This window comes from Apteryx mantelli, chromosome Z (assembly GCF_036417845.1).
Source record: "Apteryx mantelli isolate bAptMan1 chromosome Z, bAptMan1.hap1, whole genome shotgun sequence".
NCBI classification, from domain to species: domain Eukaryota; kingdom Metazoa; phylum Chordata; class Aves; order Apterygiformes; family Apterygidae; genus Apteryx; species Apteryx mantelli.
In genome coordinates, this window is record NC_090020.1 from 43,957,862 (window position 1) to 43,977,679 (window position 19,818).

General features: G+C 38.3%; 1 protein-coding gene across 1 annotated transcript in view; it reads right to left on the reverse strand.

The window, feature by feature from the left end:
- Positions 1 to 929: 929 nt before the first annotated feature.
- KCNN2 (potassium calcium-activated channel subfamily N member 2) overlaps positions 930 to 19,818 on the reverse strand; it is a 77,875-nt gene continuing 58,986 nt past the window's right edge. Inside the window, exons 6-9 of the mRNA XM_067315432.1 lie at positions 11,629 to 11,739; positions 8,652 to 8,779; positions 3,545 to 3,614; positions 930 to 1,609 (exon numbers count right to left, since the gene is read on the reverse strand). Coding sequence (XP_067171533.1) covers positions 1,322 to 1,609; positions 3,545 to 3,614; positions 8,652 to 8,779; positions 11,629 to 11,739 — 597 coding nt within the window. The 3' untranslated portion in view covers positions 930 to 1,321. The remainder of the gene's footprint in view (positions 1,610 to 3,544; positions 3,615 to 8,651; positions 8,780 to 11,628; positions 11,740 to 19,818) is intronic.

Genomic DNA, 19,818 nt, shown 5'->3' on the forward strand with positions numbered 1-19,818 from the left:
TTTTATAAAGTAATATAATTTCTTATTTATATAGAAATCATGATTGCAAGTTGTATGTACTGTGCATTTACGCTTATCTAGGGTTGCTGCTCTGGAATAGAAACCAAGAGAAAAGTCAGCTGGAACTGTTTCACAAATGTGCACCATATGCTTTCTAAGGAAAGCAGGAGACCTTATTATCTGTGCATGAAAGTAAAGTACCACAGATACCCCACCGGTGTAACTCAGTCTATGCCAGATTTGTTTCCAACATTTTTTGAAAACATTGTTAAAAGCGTCTTACGAAGCTTGGTTGTTGCATAGCAGAGGCTGGGGGATTGCCTACATGGGGTGTATGCAGAACCGTGTATTGCCATAACACAGTTGTGTGTACTGTACCTCTGTGTCTTCAGTCACTCCAGAAACTTTAAACACAAAGACGGGAGTGGAAAAAGGACCAACCTAAGACTTTCAAAGTCCAAATAGTTTTAATGGGAGACTACCAGTTTAAAAGTGATACTTCTTTCTGGATATACTTACCTGGTACAATTAGGAGACTCTAAGAACTGAATAAATTAATGGGAATTCATCCATGCTTTTTGCACACATAGTTTAAAAAGTCTTTGCCATGGGTATTGCATAAATTGTGTGTGTGCGCGCGTGCGCGTGTGTGTGTGTACAAATGCATTATTAAACAGAAATGCTAAACAAAAGTCATAAGAAGATTTTTTTAAAAACTCATGGCATACTTCATAACTGATTTTCTAGTAACTTCAGACTTCAGTAACTGAAGTCGTCAGTGACCTTTTAAAATGACTATACATACACAGCACACTGTTATAGGAACACGGATTTTTTTTCCCCCTCCACTGCAGGCAAAGTTTAAAGAATGAGTTTTCATACTGAGGGATAATTAAGCTTGAATTTTGTTTCTTAAAGGTTTAGTATTAGGGCTTTTGATCATGATTTTTTTTTTTAAACTGTTAAAGTCCAAGCAACCAAGCAAGTAAGTGCAGAAATTAACCTTTTTATTATATTATATACTGTAGTAGTAAAGTTTGTTTGAAGTGCATGAATAAAAAGTTAGTGAAATTACAGGGGGAACAATCTAATATAGCAATAATAGGTGCATTCACTGTGCATCTGAGGGGAGGAAGAGGGGAAAAAAAAAAAAAAAGAGTTTTTACTCATTTTGGCCTAAAACATTGTGTTCAGGTTTCCAGGATTCTGACATCAGAACCCAGATAACGCTGATTAGAACCATAGGGCTTTACAATAAAAGCTAAAATATTGACCATATGATGGCAAAAAAGTCTTTATTTTGTGGTTAACTTATTCTCTTCTAGCTACTCTCTGATGAAGTTGGTGGTGCTGTGGAGGAGGATCTCCTTCTTCTTGACAAAGACCGTGATCGCTCAGCACTGTAGGCAACATGCTTATCATAATTTTGTATCTGGGCCTCGAGGAAATCCCTCTGTTGCTGGCTGATTGTCTGGCTAATCAGTCCCGGGAGAGCTTGAATGCTACCAATTAAAGTTTCCAGTTTAGTTTCCAGAGTAACAATTCTCTTCTCAAAATCTTCACTTCTTTCATTTAAGTCAGAAATCATGTCGTACATGATGTTTTGAGTCTGAAAGTAGAAGGATGTAAGCAAAGGTTTAGAGAGATCTTACAAACATTGCAACATGCAGCACAGCTTTACAAGGGTTCCTAAATGGTTTTGCACTTCACAAAAGAGGATACGGATATCAGAAAAAGATCTAGTCTTATGAAGTAATTTTACTTGTAGATTCACAACAAAGCTTTCTATTGGTACTAAATTTTTTGAATGTAAATGTAACACTGGTGTTTTCAGTAGCATTTTAAATGTCAAGCTCTTAATGAATTAGATAAACCTTTTTAGAAGTTCAGGTGTTTAGAAATGCACCATTGTAAGATTTGTGAACAGAATTAATTGTATAAGCCATGAGGAGACCAAAAACTGCAAAGCGCAGTGATGTGCTCTTGACTGTCCTGTACTTCCTCTAATTTTTTAAACAACTTGATACTTTTAAGCAGAACAATTTTGCTTGTTTTCTCCTTAAGCCGAGCAGGTTTCCTTGAACTGGTTGTAAATAATAGTAGGCTGGACTCTTTTTGAAATGTAGAGCATGGAGTAAAGCCTCAAGCATACACGTCTCTGCTTCTACCTTCCCCCATCTATCTATCTGCCCTCCGCAAAACAGTGTTTGCTAATGGAAAGTATGCAGGTAAAATCTAAAATGTCATAATGATCAGTACAAATGTAATCTGAAGTGTATTATTTCATAGAGTTCGTCAGGTTTTATTCTTTCATTTGTTTGTTTTTCTTGCAATTGATGCACGGAAGTGGTTAAAAATAATGACTGAATTTCTCCCTCTTGTAGTCTAAGACTTCAGATTAGACTTAAACTGAAGTTAAAATAATTGGATATAAGTCGACACACTGGCTGAAATTTATAATCCATTATACGGGAATGAAAAATTAATTGAATGACTGACTACCTGAAGTGCAAAGCACTGAAGTATCAGTTGAGTGTCTATAATCCATTTTCCCTGCCCCCTGTTTCAGGATGCTAGCATAATCCTTGAAAGCAAATTAGTCTACATGAAATAGTATCTGAAAAGTCCTTATCAGTTGCCAGAAGCAGTAGAATGAAATGTATTTTCAGCAACTGAAGCTAAGGCAGGTGGTTCTCTACAGTAAAAGCGGAACAAACACTGCTGTGTCTAATCTTTGCCTTGATGATGCTCTTTAAGTTGAGATAGGTTTTGAGTTGCCTGAAGATATGTGTATGAGGAACCATTAGGAAAAGTATACGAACGCTTCTAATGCAGCCTCACATGAAGTCCATACAAAGTAACTGTTACATATTAGTAGTCTAATGTGAAGCCCAAAATGCGCTCAGCCGCCTGTGTCTCATTATAGTTTTATATTGAAAAAACAACAACAGGCAAGTAGTTTGTGCTTGAATAGCCTCTCTTATCTCAAATGACTTTCAAAAGATTGACAGCCTTATACTATATCAGCAAAGTGTCCAGTTATTATTCTATTAAAAAAATTGGAACTAATAGAGACTTAGTCATTTAAAGTATAAGTCACTGCTTCACAGAAGAGCTAGAGTGGAAACACAGAACCCCCGATTTCAGTCTGTGTGAGTGCCTGGAAACTGTGGTCCCTCATAGCACAGCTGCTGTAACTGGAAAGGAGAATCCTTTATGATACGGCTCTACACAGATGCTGCCCTCTCACAGTTCAGGCTAAGTATTTACCATTATCACTGCAGTCAGATCAGCCCCTCAGTTATGAAATATTTTTTTCAAATATTCGGAAAAAAAAAAAGTGCATTCAAACCTTGACCAGTGCTGTAAATGCAATGTTTCATTTAATAAATATTAACCAAGAAAAGATATATATTTTCTTTTTCTACAACTAACAAAGTTGTTGTTAACATTATTTGCATGTGTAATGCCTAACACTCACTTACACACTCTTCATTTTGAAAGGATGAATATTAATGCAAAACAACAATAATGGCCTACTAACCTTTGCCAGGTCCACCAAAGTGTTGGCTTGATCGTTCAGTTTCCTTTGTTCCATTTTAACACTTCTTAATCTAAAAAGTGGAATTTTAAGTCAGATTGTGTGGGTAGCTGTGTAGTCACCTGAGGTTTTCTAGAAAGCATGCATAAACTTACGAGAACAAATAACCGCATGGACAATGCCTCGAGTACTTTGTGTAGAGTCAGAATTGGTCATGTGTCTGGTGCAATGAGAAGCATGCTTCTTCAACACCGCAAAAAAGAAAGAGCAAGGAAATGTGATGTCCTTGAGACTACTGTTTGCCATGGTTGAAGTTCAATTCAAAAAGGGAGATAAGTTTATCCAGGCTACATGAAAGAAAGCCAAAACATTCCTCAAAGCCTCAGTATCGTGACAAGTAGATATAGGAAGAAACATGAAAGAAACAATTTTTGTCATTAATGTTGTAGCAATCGCGAATCTTCCCATGCCTACATGACTAGATACAGGTATTAGCCCTGTTCAGTCGGAAATGGATTGGGTTAGCAGGTGTTTGAACCTGATGGAAATACAGTGATAAGTGAGTTTCCCACTACTTTAAACAGAACTTTCATCTGACCAGCAGCTAAATAACCGATATACTTGCCAATATGTTTAATTTCCTTACCTTCCTATACCTAGCTTGCAAATCTAAATATGATTACATTTTAAACTTGTTAGACATACCTTTTCAATGCACAATTCAAAAATATTATGAAAGAATTGAGTGTATATTTTATCTTTGATGCTTACCTAACTAACTGTATTATGTTATGCACATACTTTGAAAGCTATATGCATGATCTTCTCTACATGCTTTCTGAATTAAACTCCATCTTTTTCAGATTAACTTCTATAGGAGTGGTTTCTATATGTGATTTTCAAAAATAAGCAATTTATCTCTTAAGTATATGAGTGGTTTGTTAAACATTTCCCAACAGAGACTAAATTGGACTTTCAATGACTTTTCTAGTGGATGTTCTGAGCAATAAATAGCATTTTTCAAAAATAACACATGAATTTATAACACATGGATGATAGATGCCAAGTAGTCTTCTAATATCTCAAGGGGCAACCAAGTGGTTAGTTCTCAAATGAAAATAACGGCAGCATTTTATGTGGGTTGCTAACACACACTCTGCCTATTTCCCAATTATTGTGTTACTTACAAAGTTATGTATACCTTATAAAGCAAACATGACTTTACAAAAGCATATGCAACTGTTCTTGTAAAAACAAAAACTGAAACTCTAGCAGTGGCAAAAAAGAGCTCCATGTCACTGCCAGCTTGTGTGGTACAGTCATGGCAGTTGCAAAGAAGTTCTCCTTCTTCACTTCATGGCTTTGTATGCCTCAAAGTGCTCCAGCCTCAACCCAGATGTGGAAAATCCTTTTGCCTTCTCTGTATTTTGAATAAACAGGGAATGAAATTTGGACCCCATTTAAGTTAATAACAAAACTGCCAAGGCTTTCAGAGGGATCAGGATTATATCCTTAGACTGCTGGAAGCCAACCAATCTGTTCATTTCCAATAGCTTGACATTTCTAAGATGGCTATAAATTATTTTAAACTGGAGGCAGAATTGGGGGAAGGAATCCTATTCCATGATGTTTATTTTTCTAAACTAAATTGGAGAAAATGGATACAAATTACCACTTAAATCCTGAGAAGCCGGTGAAGGCTGGTAGCTTCAACAATGTATTAAGTTTTTGTTGTGTTTTTTTTTGCTTTTGTTTGTATACATAGATATGTAGATATACATATCTGTATTTCTAGCTGTCTGTGTGTCTGTCCATCTATCTAAATAAATAAAAGCCTTCTGGGAGATGCTCCAAAATTAGGCAGTTTGTATTCAGATCTTTAGTTAATAACATTTGCCTTTCACATCTAGGCTAACCTCTGTGAGGAAAGTAAGTTGTGAACAATGAATATCTTTCTTAATATGTAGAAATAACTCTGTTAAGGTAGAAATCAGTTGTTCACATAAAGCTGACATTCCAGCAGCTTGTTACTGAATATCATACACACTTTTTCTTCCCCTAGAGGCTTCCTTCAGAGCACAATGTATGTGTAGTTTGTAGGAATGGTGCTTTCAGAGGCTATGCATTAGAGCTATTTAAAAAAGTATGGAAGACCATCCAGTGTTATAAGTTATATTATTACAGCCCCAAGACTCAGAGATAAGCATGTAATGATTTGACCAGAATGATAAGCCTAGTGTTTTGGTGAGCACTCTCGCAAACAGTTTGCAGGATCTATGCTTTCTGCTTTTCTTGAGATTCTTTGAATCATCTATTTGCCAGTTTGCATGTTGACTTCTAAACTTTTGAGCAATCTGTTATCAAAAGCAGTACCAGCTGACATCAAGGTGACAGTACCTAATGGTAGCCAGCCCAAAACCCACACAGACTGTAAAAACATATCTCTAGGTAATGGCAAGTCTTTAGCTGCAGCAGCCAGATTACAAGAAAACTGACAGACTTTTGTTCTCAAGTTCATTAAGAGGAAATATGAAGCATCCTGACTTTATGAACTTCACTTATCACAGCAAAAGATCATGATTCTGGATCGTGTTTCCATGGCAGCAATCAGACCATCGAAGTTCACAAATAAAGACTCTATTTCTTGCATGCAGACAGTGGTAAATTCTGCAAATTTAGAAAGGAACAGCTCATACAACTTACTTCCGAGCTCTATTTTCATTTTGTTGAAATAAAAAGACAAAACAAAAGAAAACAAACTGTAAAATATACTAAAACAACCAAATGAGCACAGTGGGCTTGATTCAGCACATGGGACGTCCTAGGGACTTGCTACTGCTTCTACTCAGTAACTAACTAACTGCCTCACGTGGAGTCTAATTCACTTGCATTTATGACAAGGGAGCTTACGGTATGTTGAAACCTTCCCATTAGCTATCAGCTGTAGATTTTCTTATTCATACAATACATAAAAATGCAGTATTATTGTTCAGAGTGCCAATTTCACCTTTACCTTATTTAGAGTGTATAAGGAGGAAAAAAGACCCAGACCAGCTGAAGATAGCACAGTCACAGGCAATATCTTCAGACCTTTTAGGGCTGTGAGTTTGAGACTGTTACCATGCCCTACTCTGATTTCTTGTATAATACTGGCCCTAAAACTTCACTCTTTTCATCCCTGTCTCCAGCCCAACAGTTGAGGAAGTGCGGGAGAGGGACCAATAAAAACCTGAGAATCCAGAAAGATGGAAGAGAGCCATATGCTGCGGTGAGTCCCTTGGTCCCTTGAGAAAAGTTCAAAGATGCAAGGGGAGAGCAAACTAATTGCACCCAGCTACTCTGCTGCCACTGGAAGAAAGCAGACTGCTAGAGCAATGTTTCCATCCAAGGCACCTTCCTCAGCATACTGAGAAAGCTATATATATATATATATTTATATATATATATATATATATATTTTTTAAATAGGTTTTGGAATGGGAAGCAAAGTGCTAAAGGACAGAGGGAAATGTATTATTAATATAGCTGTTCAACGTTTGGCTGGTACAGCTAGGGAAAAAAAAAAAGACTGCTGCCACCTTCTCCAACCCACCCTCCCCCTGACCTGATTAATGAATTTTTAAGGCAAGTGCACAACAACACTTTACAACCTGTGAAGCTCTTCTGGGCTTGAATGGTAATGCAAAGCTGCAGATTGAGCCTGCTGTGCTTTTTATTTTAAGATTCCTCTTTGCGCATACACATGGACATATATGCGTGCACGCACGCACACACACACACACAGAATAAATAATAAGGTTAAAAATGTTAAGGCATAACCTTTGCAATCAGGGATTCAAGTCTTGCAAAGGATGAGCAGGACATGCCATCCTCTACCCTCGAACCCCTGCCCCTCCTCTTCTCCCCCCGGTCATTTAAGCTGAGCAACATGTCAGAATTGAGCCAAAATAGTTTTTATGCTACCTAAAAATGCCTCAGCTTTTGTGGCCTTCTTATTGCCTCAACTATTTCTAAAGAGCACAGGCTGCTCTTAGACGTTATCAAAAAAAAAAAACAGTTCAAACTGAACCTTAATTAATTTAGCTGCATTTCCACAGTATGTCATGAAAACATATTTTGCAGGCTGTACAAATGGCTGCCACAGGCTGGATGGGTATGTCAAATAAAGCACACAAATAGTGGCATGGGTCCTGGCCATTCATTATGATGAATCTGTGGTTCCTGAGGACAAAAGGCCTTTTCCCCCATATAATCCAAGAAATAATAGTAACTGAATCCTTGTACAACTCTAGCAGTGAGATAGCTTTATGACAAATAATACATATTACAAATTTTAGCTAAATACTTAGACTGGCATACCATAATTCAATCTTATCCTATTGTTGGTCACAATTCTCAGGCTTGTTTTCAATCCCTTTAGGGGTTCAGCAGAGGGGAAGAGCTGATCTGAATTATGCCAGCAGTGTCCAACAACAGCCATACTAATGGTTGCTGGCATATACTCCCATTCTGTACACCTGATGCCAGGGGTAATAGCTGACATACCTACTTTTGATTTTAACCACTAAGAAAATATGGAGGAGAGAAGCAGCTAATTGCTGTTGAGCTGCACAAAGTAAGCTGAGGACTTGATTGTATATGCTTTTCATTAAACACAACATACCTACTCATAGCAGCTGTTCTATCACATTGTTCTGATGTGAAATCATTAAAACATTTGCTGCAAATGAAGCCCCCCCCTGCCCCCCGCCCCAGCATCTATTGTGTTTTGCAGCTTTTTTACCTGTAGGGCAAATAGATACAACAAAGGATAGTCTCAGTGGGAAAACACAGGCGCGCGCGCACACACACACACACACACACACCAGCTCAGCTAATTCATGAACCATTATGAACACCTATGAAAAAACTGAGCAATTTTGATTTATCCTCTTGGGCATACACAGCCAGCGTACTTTCTTTTCTAAATAGACACTACAATAAAAACCTCATTTTTGTCTTACTCTGAAAGAAGGAGAAAATGCAAACTCAAGATCAAAGTTCTCAGTAGGGGGAGAGAAAGAGAGAATGAAAATGCTTGGACAAGAAAGCAAAGCAAAATAGTACTTACTGATGAATAGCTTGCAAGAATTTGCGTTGATGTTTCCTTACTTTTGCATGGTCTATCTTTTTAACCAGCTTTGTGTTTTTATAAATTAACCATGTTTCCCTGAGTACATTGGCCGCAGCATTTTTCACCTGTTTAATAAAAGAAAAACACCAGGCTGACAAAAAGTAGCATTATGTTGTGTTTTTTTTAATCCATTCTAGTGTAAACCCTTTCTAAAGCACCTTAAGACTCTGTCTGTGGAAAGTGGGTATATGAGAAAGCTGCAGCAGTGAGGCCAGAAAGAAATTGTGTGATCAGAGAGACTGCTGAGCAATTTCTGTGCTGCTTGTAAGAGTGATACTGGGACCAGCTTTCTTTGCATCTGGGAATTACTCGTCCCTCTTGAGAAGAGTTAGGACCATTTGGTGTTTATGGCAATATAAATTACAGTGAGGGAATATTAATACATTATCTGTATGGTAATTAACTAGATGATGTATTTTATAGGACCATAAAGTTCCTCTCTTCTTATATGATTATTACCTCCTATTTCTCTTAGCAATTTAACAGTCTTAAATTTCCAGGGTTGTTCAAACAGATTTTATTTTTCTGCATTTGTTTCCTTATTCTGCTTTCTTTCTTAGCATTCTCACAGGAGATGGAAAAATACCTTGTTAATGAATGTAGCTAGTGTTCTATTTCATGAATTCTTTGATTATTTTTTAGTGGGTCTATAAAATGTTAGAGTACCCACAGTTCCTTTCTAGGCCCTCCAATATTCTGAGGAATACCTGAAAACAATAGACAATTTAAATGTAATGTTGATTAATGACACAATTATTAGGTTACTTATAAAGGCAAACAGTCCTATTATTCATTTCTATTTTCTCTCTCTGGCTTTCTATCGTGCCAGCCACTGCAGCGTCAGAGCTAAGCAGATGTATCGATTCAGACCCTGTGGGAATGCCGTGCAGTCACTCCCGCCGGGCAGGAGCTCTCACCTTGCACCTATAAAAGCACTGGAGAACTTTGGGCCCAACTTCAGTGGAAGCAGAATCAGGTTTTAGAGCCCTCCTCCACATCTCCAGTCCTTGTATTTCCATAAGGTCTGACTGTCTTCAGGCTGTGAGGAAACCTCCCAGTATCTGTGGAACTGATTTGTGATAGGCATCTCTAAATTAAAGGGTTGGTTTGCTTTTCATTTGCTTTGAGTTTTGTGAGTACTGAAGCTACCAAAACACTACTTGGATACCCTACTGAACTGATATTTAGATTTATATGAAGGATAGCTGAAGGAATAGACTTTAAAAGGCACAAATGAGCACCAGACTCTCAAAATCATCTGGCCAATCTTCGCAAAACCTTTTTTCCCCAAAAGAAATTTTCAGCTCAGCTGTCAGATTACACTTGAAAAGTTTTCTTGTCAGCTCCCTGAATGGCAATTTCTTACCTCATCGTGGACAAGCATCAAAGCAGTTTGCTGCATTTGAAATCTGCCACTAAATCACCATCTGTGAGCGAGACAATTTTAGCTTTGTGTTTCTCTATACTCTTCACATATTAGTTTCCTGTGGTGGGATTCATTTGGCCAAATACCTAAATTTACAGTAGATTCCTACTCTAATCAAATGAACTGACTCAGATAAGATTCACCTCATTTTTGGTACTGCCAGTGTAGATTTCCAAAAGTATATGTCTCTGTTAGGAAGGGACAAACTGTTCTCTGTGACCTAGTATCAGCTGGACCTTAATTGATTATAATGGGGGTGTAAAGCAGCAGGCTTAGCTAGACATTTAAAGTAGGTTACATGAATCCCACCCTTTATGCCTTTGTAAGAACCGCCTTCCCACTCATCTTTGGTTTTCCCCACTGTAACTACTCAGGGGAGATGTATGCTTTTCCCTGGAGACCGGCACAGAGACGTGGAAGCCAATAAAACTAGAGCAACGTCTTGACATGCCTGAGAGGGGCATCTGCTCCAGTGGAGACATTTCCTGGGTCTCCTGAGCAGAGGAACTGAGGCAGCACCATGCAGCCCCACTGCGAGGAGCTCTGCTGACACAGCCGACCTTCCTGATCCGGAGCAGAGCCTGATTTCTGCTTCAGAGCTCTCCACCCATCAGTAAGGACAAGCTCCAATGAGTTCCCATTCTGAGTGTGAAGGCTTTCCTCTCAGTGTTGGTTCTCCTCAATAACCAAGATTAATCAAGTGGAGGGGATGTTGTAGCTCCCACTCATTTTCGCATTTCCTCAACACTGACCTGTTTTTCCTGGATGCAGGATTTCTACTGCCTTCTTTGCTGTGTTCTTTCATTTTCCAAGATCTTATTTGTGAACAAAAATTTAAGTTATATCTCTTAAGGAAAAATTTAAAACAGTTTTTATGAATTTTAATGATTTCTAAAGTTTTTGTTCTTATTAATACCTCTTTCAATATTTTTATTATCTACAAAATATCTTTCTGGGTGCTGCATTACTGTGTGCAGCTGTGAGCCATGTGTTCAATACACAAGGCAATTGCAAAGACTACCTCACTAACAAACTATGAATACTTGAAATTTATTCTTAAGTATAAGAAGGCATATCTTTTTCTAAAGGAAAGTCCTTCATAGCTTGAAATTCTGAAATATATCAGTCATTTCATCTATTTAGCCACAAGAATTCTACATATTCTTCTCATAGGCTGTATGAGAGTTTGTCAGTTTTATATGTTAGTCTCTAGTTTCATAGCTTTTAACTGTTGGTTACATGAGTTATCTTCCAGCAGCAAGGACCATCTATAAAAGAATAAGCAAACCTTCAAAATCTGCCAGGAACCTGCTGTTGCCCTTGACTTCAGAGTGCTCAGGACATTCACTGCCCTCACATGGCACCTTGCAAAATCACACTTATGAAAAAGTTCAGTAAGAGAATGAAGCACGAGATCATTTAAAACAAATGCAGAAATAGATTTAACATACATTTCCTTTTCAGTTGTGAATATAAAGTGCGACTTACTCTTTTAGTTAGTTGGGTGTCCATCATGAAATTATGCACGTGTTTTTCAGCTTTGGTAAGTTCTAACTTCCTTGCAACCACAGCTACCACCAGTGCAGTGCACCCAGCACCCTGAAAACAATAAACAAACCCCCAAGATGTTACTACTGCATTTTGCAGAGTTTTTAAACGGATTTTTCTCCTTTGCTGTAGAAATATGGCAGGTATCAGATGATTCACCATCCCTGGTAAATATAGTGAACACACTACTGCTATTTCAGTTCAGAGTAATAGGAAGAGTCAGCAATTGCAGGCTAGTAAAACGTCAGGGCATCAAAATAACCAGTGAGCAGCAGTTCTGCTTTTTTTCCTGCAGGGGTTGAAAATTCAAACACATCCCATTTCTAGTGCATAAACAAAGGGGGTTATCAGAACAAGTTTTAAAACTCAGAATATTAGTGAATAAATGCAGAATACCCTGTTCTTAACAATTGATTACAGTGTATGGCAATTGCTAAAGAAGAAATTAGATTAGATTAGTACTTAGCACACAAAAAAGAAAGCTTTCTTAGGATTTTCTTTAAGGCCTAAAGATAAAATTGTCATAAATTTAGTATTTAACCACTTCGGTATACTTCCCTGTTGTTTCTGAGGCCTACGATGATCTTTTCTCTATAGAATCTCTGTATCTCTTATTACCATTTAAAATAGTACACAACCACAACACCATTACTTCAAAACTTGAATGGAGAAAGTTGCAAGTTTCTAATTTGTGCTGTGTATATGGATGCATACCTGTATATATGCACAGCCATGCATGTTTATAACAGGCCAAAGCCAGCGGGTGCCAGTTCCTTTGAAATGACAGTAGCTTTATCAGCATTGCAAGATTAAAATTTTTTAGTGGAAGGGAAAGGAAGCTAGAATGAGTAAGGTAACTAGAAACAGCATATATTACATGCAGCTCCAGGTACCATTTACTCTGACACCATTCCTAAATTCTACTGCTTTAGTATTTTTTTTAAACCATGCTTCACATATTGTTCTTAAAAAGGTATAAAATTATATCAAATATACTACAGCTGTGTTTAACTTGCAGGTTCACCCAAATCTAGCTGTTTAGTGCATCTGTATCAGTTACTCTCCTAGTGAAAAACCGTCTCTGGTTGAAGCTTACTACATTTTCAGTCACACAGCTTTCTTCCACTCTTTCCATATTTTTCCCATTAATTTACTCTCGCCTTGTTCCTCCTCTATACCTGCTTTACTATCTCCAGAAAATACAGAAGAACATCACTGAACCTAGCTTCCCAGGCACAAATTCCACTACTAAACACACAGAGATGCCAAAACAAACCAACTCATTGGAAGCCCATATTCACACACTGTTCTCAAAAAATGCATCTTTTGCCCTCTTAATTATTGATGTACCCAATGAATTTTGTGAAAGCCTCCAGTTAATTAGTCTCCAATTTCATTCCGCTGGTAGACTGTGTCAATAAATTCATCTGTTTCCTCACAAGGACCCATCGTCTTCAATTAATTCTGATCTATCAGAGTTTCTATCCCCCAGTAGCCTTCAGGAAGCGCTCAAATAAGTCCCTTATAATTTTGCTGTAGCTGCCCATGTAGGTAAGGTACTTGGAGGCTTACTCTTTAATTGTGAGATGAAGGCAAAATGGGGATACAATAGGTTCTTTGCTTCCCCACATCCCACTAAGAGTTAATGAGGAAGAAGATAGCTAATGCAGCTAAAGGCTGAGCACTCTCGAAACCCACCCAGCCTTTCAAGACGAGGATGAGGCAACCCTATGTGATACAATTGAAAGAAACTCCCCAGAAAACAGGCAGTTCTTCTCCGGTTGCCTTTCCTGTGAAGGAGGGCTGGAGGGAACAGCTAATATCCCTCAGTGTGGGCAAAAAACCCCCATGCAATAGCAAGAACATGAAGAGAAGAACAGAAGTCTTTTGGCCCATAAGTGAGGCTAGCGCTCAGCGGGCCAGACAGACATTGATTCAATGACATAACTCAGCACTATGCCTGCTTACAACGACACGCTTGTACTCACTGACTGCCAAGCTGGTACGAGACTATTGATATGGATCAGCTTGCTCGCCACTGGCAAAGTGGTGCAAAACAGCTGTTTATGCCAAGTGACTATGGAAGAGAAATATTAGATATATTAAAAAAAAAAAAAAAGAGGGGCGTGAAGAGGAATGATGCAATAGACAAAAGGAATTCAGTTTGAGCTGAAATTATTCCAGGCGTTTGGGATTAACTCTTATGCTCGTCACAGCAGTCACAATAGCCAAAGCTCTTAAAGGACAGTAGCTTTATATCTCACATGAAAGACAGTGCCTGCAGCAGTAGCATATAGTCACTGGCACATTAGGGAAACTACTGCTGTGTTTGTATGGCCTGCTAACTTTCTCATCACCAAATTACAATTGCAAGTTATTCTCCATTCAGATTACCACTCTTGGCTTCATGGGGTATGACATGATCTCAGGATATGAAAACAGGTTCTTTTAACATTTCTGCAAAAGAGAGCAGTAAAACACTGGCTACTTGTTTATTTTTTTGCAATGCCTTGAAGAAGAGCAAATTATTCTTTAAACAACTAAGAGCTTACAGAATAACACATTGAAATTCTCCTTAAAGTACCTGATTCTAATTACTATTGTATGTTACTGTTCTGCACTTTTATAAGGTTTCCCTTGAAGAGCTCAGCATCCTTAATAATAATAATAATAAAGTGAGAACTATCCCGAATTGCAGCAATGAAACACAAGCAGTACTGTTATTTTTAAAATGGTAGCATCATACTTGCTATGTTTTTAATGTGAACAGGGATGTGCCAAATCAGTAACATGAATTCAATGAGTTCATGCTCATACACCCAGGTTTTTTTCATTTATCAATACTATACAAAGCAGAAACTTTTGGCTTCTTATTAAAATAACCTGGGCTAAGTAAAAGCCCACACTTCAACTCCAAGAAAGTCTCTATTGAGAACAAAAATATTCCAGAAAAGGTCTTCTTTTAAATTCCTGTATTTTATAATTTCCAACGTAATTCTTTTTATCCTGTTTTCAAGTAAATACTAAACTAAATCACTGCTTCAAACTCCTGCTCAACTTTGAGGGAATTATATATCATTAAAAGCAAAGGAAATAAAGGAAAAAGGGAAGAATGTACAAATTTTCAAGTATCAAGGCAGTAATTAATTCTACTTGGAATCTGCACTCTTCAGACAGGCCCCTGTCTGCCTCTTCCATTACAGTGTTATTTTAAGTTGTGTATTTTGTGTTGGTAAAGAGCATGACTTTAAGGGCACATGGGACTTACAGTACATCAAAACTGGAGAGAAAAAAGACTGAAAAGAATATTCATAATGTTCATCATCAGGCCTCTGAAACTTTAGCTATAGCTATACATCTGAAAGCCACCCAAGCCCTCCACCCCACTGAACTGTCTATTTGAGGGGCAGCTAAAATAAAAGATGCAAAGGTAGGTGGCAGATTTTGAAGAAGTAAAAAGCAGCGGTTTGTCCTAATTAGTAAATGCTGTTCACAACTGTGTACATCAGACCTAAACTTTCTATCTTGAGACTATTTCAGAAAAGTAGAACCGAAATGACCAAAAAAATTCATTCACTCATTGTCACTGTTCAGATTTTGAGTGATTTGAGGCAAATTTGAAAGACAGATGATTCATCTTTCACAGTTTTTCAAAACTGCAAAATTCTCCTTTTTCAGTGCAGAAAAGCTTTTGCGTGAAGCATTAAACATTTACAAACTGTGTTGACAAATTCAGACACATCTGTTAAAAAACCTGGACACAAACTATTATAACACATACAATGTAAGCATCCTAGGCAAGCCAAAGTTAAAGTTTGCCCATATTGCTCAACTGCTCCATTTAATGCAAGAAGCTAGTAACAAAGCTAACCATCCAGCATCTGCTCTCCTTCAAGTACTGTATGGTCTAGCGTTTGCCAGCAACCACCAGGTTTAAAAGCTGATCTCCCTGGATTCTTCTGTTCTCCAGAAAGCATGCACAGGCCAAACAAAACTATCTACTAAACCAGGAGAAGCCCCAAAAGATGAGACTGTTGAAAATGGGCTTCTCAGAAATGCTCCAGACCAGCATGCCACTTGCAAGCTGAGCAGTGCCTGGCTTCTATTTGCAGTGAGCTGAAACTGAAGCATGTGAACCTCATCCTGACTGCACAGTATTTGTTACTTCATATGAAATGGTGTGCATCAGTCCTTGGTAAAAAGTCTGAAAAAAACCGTATGACACAGCCTTTCAATCAGGCAGAGCAACAAACGCAGGATTGGATTTTATTGCATAGTGGTGTCAAATCTCTGATGATGGTGATATAAAACTTGCATTTGTGAGCAATATGTCCTTGAAGCAAAAGGCCTGTAGCCATTTACACTGCACAGAGCGTTCCTTGACCATTGATCTGCTTAGCTGCTAGCCAGTATGAAAACATTTTGATATGTCTGCAAACAACTTAAGAACATTCTTCACAGCTCCAATTTTAAAGATGCTGCTCCTGTTCCTAACAAGGAATGACGACTTAGGTTCAAATGCTCAGCCAGGTAAGCCATAGCCCACGAAAGCTACCCCTAGGTAAGCTCTTTGATGCCTACAGTAAATGGCACAAGTAAATAGAAAACAAATTTGTGTGGGTATTTGATTCACATATGTACTTTTAGGTACTTGTTAAACATTTTTTTCAGTTACACAAGTCTATATGATAACTGATATTCCTTAGAAAAATGAACATGGAAGAATAGGTAAATTGAGGGGGGAAAAAAACAGAATCTGTCAATAGGTGTATGCTTTCTAACACCAAGCCTACACTATTTCAAAACAGCAAGAAAAGAAAGGTGAAATTAATTGTATTTTAAGTTATACTTTGAATTTAGCAACTGAAAAAAAAATGCTAAAATGCACCTCCCATTCCCCAAATGAAAGAACTATTACTTGGTGTTACCATTCACTTTGCCCTTAGGCCCCATAAACTGCAGCTTTTCCTATCTGTCCACACAGCTGAAACTCTCATCTTGGCATTTAGTTCTGAATTGTTGCAAACACCCTTTCATCTGCTTAGACAAAGCAATTTATCCCTTCATATCCATAATCAAGGAGTTGCTGCAATGGTTAATTTCTTTGCCCATCATTTTTTACTATGTTACTCTGCTCTGTGTCCCTCTACTTCCTTCTCTGTGGCATCAAATATAGAACATTTGCCCTCATCTTGGTTATTTTATGACCTCGGGTTCTTCCATCCCATCAGTAGGGACACAATGGACCCTGGCTCTAATAAGCCCATGATGCCAGCATTCATTCCCCACTTCTAAAACTTTCATACAAAACCCTTCACAACATCTCTTGACTTAGAAAACACACACAAATCTAATATATTGTTTTCTTTCAAATCCCCCCTCCTTTTTTGGTATATTATTTACTTACTACAAAACCTAGCAAAACCAGTGATGATACTTAGATTCCTGGTGTGTCATGATCACTTGCTCTAATAGTGTATCATAAGGCCTCCTTGGTCCTCTCTCTCTTTCCTATATGGGGATGGTAAGCTGTTTGGGAATTAGGACTACATATTTCTCCTGTCTTTACACAACACCTGACTCAATGGGATCAGATAGAGCTCAGAAGTTCTACAGTAATATAAATAACAATGAATGAAGATGGTAGGTCTATACTGTACACATCACAACACTAGACCTGGCTTTGTCCTTTTTCTCCTTCAGCTCCCACTGTGCTCTGCTGAGATACCTATCAAGATACACATTATATACTGTATCAGCTGAGGTACCTGTAGCAGCCTCATCACAGCCCACTATCCTGCTCTTTGCTGATGCAGCCCACCCTGAGCTTTCTGCTGTCATCATCAGGGCTGCCAGTCCTGAGCTAACTAATTTAAAGCTATCACAGAGAATTTAGGTTATGGTACTCTGCAGCAGACATAGCCATACTCAAACGCAACAGCTGCTTTAGAGGGGAAAAAAGCTGCTGTTGCCCAGAGTGACTAAAATCGTATCTGATGAGGATGAGGCTATGAAGTGTGGACCAGGATCACGCCTTTCCTGTAGTTTGCAAGTGCTCCAACTGAGGGTTCATACTGACACTGTACACAGTGAGTGCAAGACTGTGCTGTTCAGACTTTGACAATGATGTCTAGTGTTTGGGCCTAGCATTCCAGTAAGGGCCCAATTTTAGTGATAACCAAAGAGAGGTGCTTGCAAGTCTTCACTTAAAGGTTATGTTTTGGAATTCTTTTTGTTGTCTTGTTTAAAAGCTAAGACAAAAAATGGTTAGCACTGTCTGAAAAGCTGCACTGAAAGCAGCATTTGGTCAGCAGCTTAAAAATCTGGGACTCAAGACGCCCTACACTCCTTTAAGTAAATGTCTCTGGCATTTCCACTTGGTTCCTTTTTTGGTAAGGTTCCAAAATGCATTTACATCACAGCAATGAATTGGGCAAATTCTGCAACTACTTTGACTGCCTGGGGGTCATATATATGCCTGGAGGATGCTATTGGTGAAAAATGAAGCAATATAGTGTATCAGTGGCTCTGATGAAAGTCTGCTGGCAGCTTTGGTTTAGCCGGACTGGAAGTGAAGTGCAGTCTTTAGTGCTGTAGTTGTCACAAAAATGTCCTGCTATACTTGCCTGTAGCTGAAAGAAGGCAGCTGCCACATTTCTTGCTCATATCCCTTGGGATCCACTGAGGGAGAGAGAAGGTCCGCTTTGCAGACATATGGCTCTGGTGGGAAATTTAGCTCTGCACCAGAAAAGGCACAACAATCCTCCTGCTGCTCTGCATAAAATGAAAAACCTGTAAGAATTTAAACAGATACTCTGCTCATTTGGCTCTCTAGAAGGTGGACTTTTTGGACCACCCAGGGAGGAAAAAAGAAATAATAGAAAAATCTTGCTTGACGTAAAAAAAAGAAACTAAAAAAGTCTCCAAAACAAGCAATGCAAAAGTTGAGGGAGGAATCCATCCATGAGACAGACAGAGGCTATGGAAATGGTATCATATAAGTGTGGTTTTGCATCTGTCGTTGTTTACTGGGAGAGAGATGTAATCTTGCAACACCGAAACAAAGTAGGACGAGTAATAGGACAAAAACTATACTATCTCAGCCAAAAATGTGACCTAAAATAGTTTTGCATTATTTATACTTCCATATATTCAATATTTTGCCTGGCTACTAATGTCTTTAGTGAAGTTTGTAAGTCTGTACCACAGCTAGAATTTGGTTGCAACATTTCAACTTCTATAATACAGCAGATGAGCAGTAAGGGGTACTGGCAGGTGAGTGATAGCTATGAAATAAACTCTTTTTCTTTAGTAATGCAAGAGGAGTACTGAGAAAGGCTCCTGGGACAGTGCAGGAAGTAATGGTTTGTAAAACAAAGCCAATCTCTCTTTCACTAGGTAAAACTGTAAATGATGGCAGTGCTAACTCGAACAACCCCAAGAAGTGAGAGCATCCTGCGGCTGGACTCCTGGGAAGCCTTCAATCATCATAACAGCTGAAAAGCTCACTGGAGATCGTGACAGTCATGAAGAAATTGTTCTGCCTGGCATGCAAAACCTCTTTGCTGAACAAGGAGGTGAAATCTGATTTCCCTTAACTGGCAGGCTGAACAGCCTATAAAGCTGATGGGAAACATTAGTTTTATAATTCAGGATGAGGCTACCAATGATGCTCTTGTCCAATGACTGACACAGGAAATCATGCAACCCCAAGAGTGTAAATACAACACTTTCATGAGAATACTTGTAAAGGTATAAAACAATTACTGTATTAAAATCCAAATGTATTGCAGATGAAACCAAATCAAATTACATTTCTTCAAAACAAAGCAGAAGTTTTCCTACAACAACATTCTGCTCCAGTCATATTTATGTAAACAAAGATATCTTGAGAGAACTGCTCTTCATTCCAGTCAGTAACTGACTGCCTTTGAACTTGCTGAAATGCAACCGTAATTCCTAATTAGATCTAAGACGGAAACAGTTTCTATGTCCTCTGACACGTCAAAAACTTCCCTATTCTATCGGGATGAAATTAAGACCTTCTGAGTGAGGGCTTTTTTTCTTTTTCCAATTCTAAAAGATGGTTACACCTGCCAGAAGATTTTGTTTATTCAAATGGAGACAGAA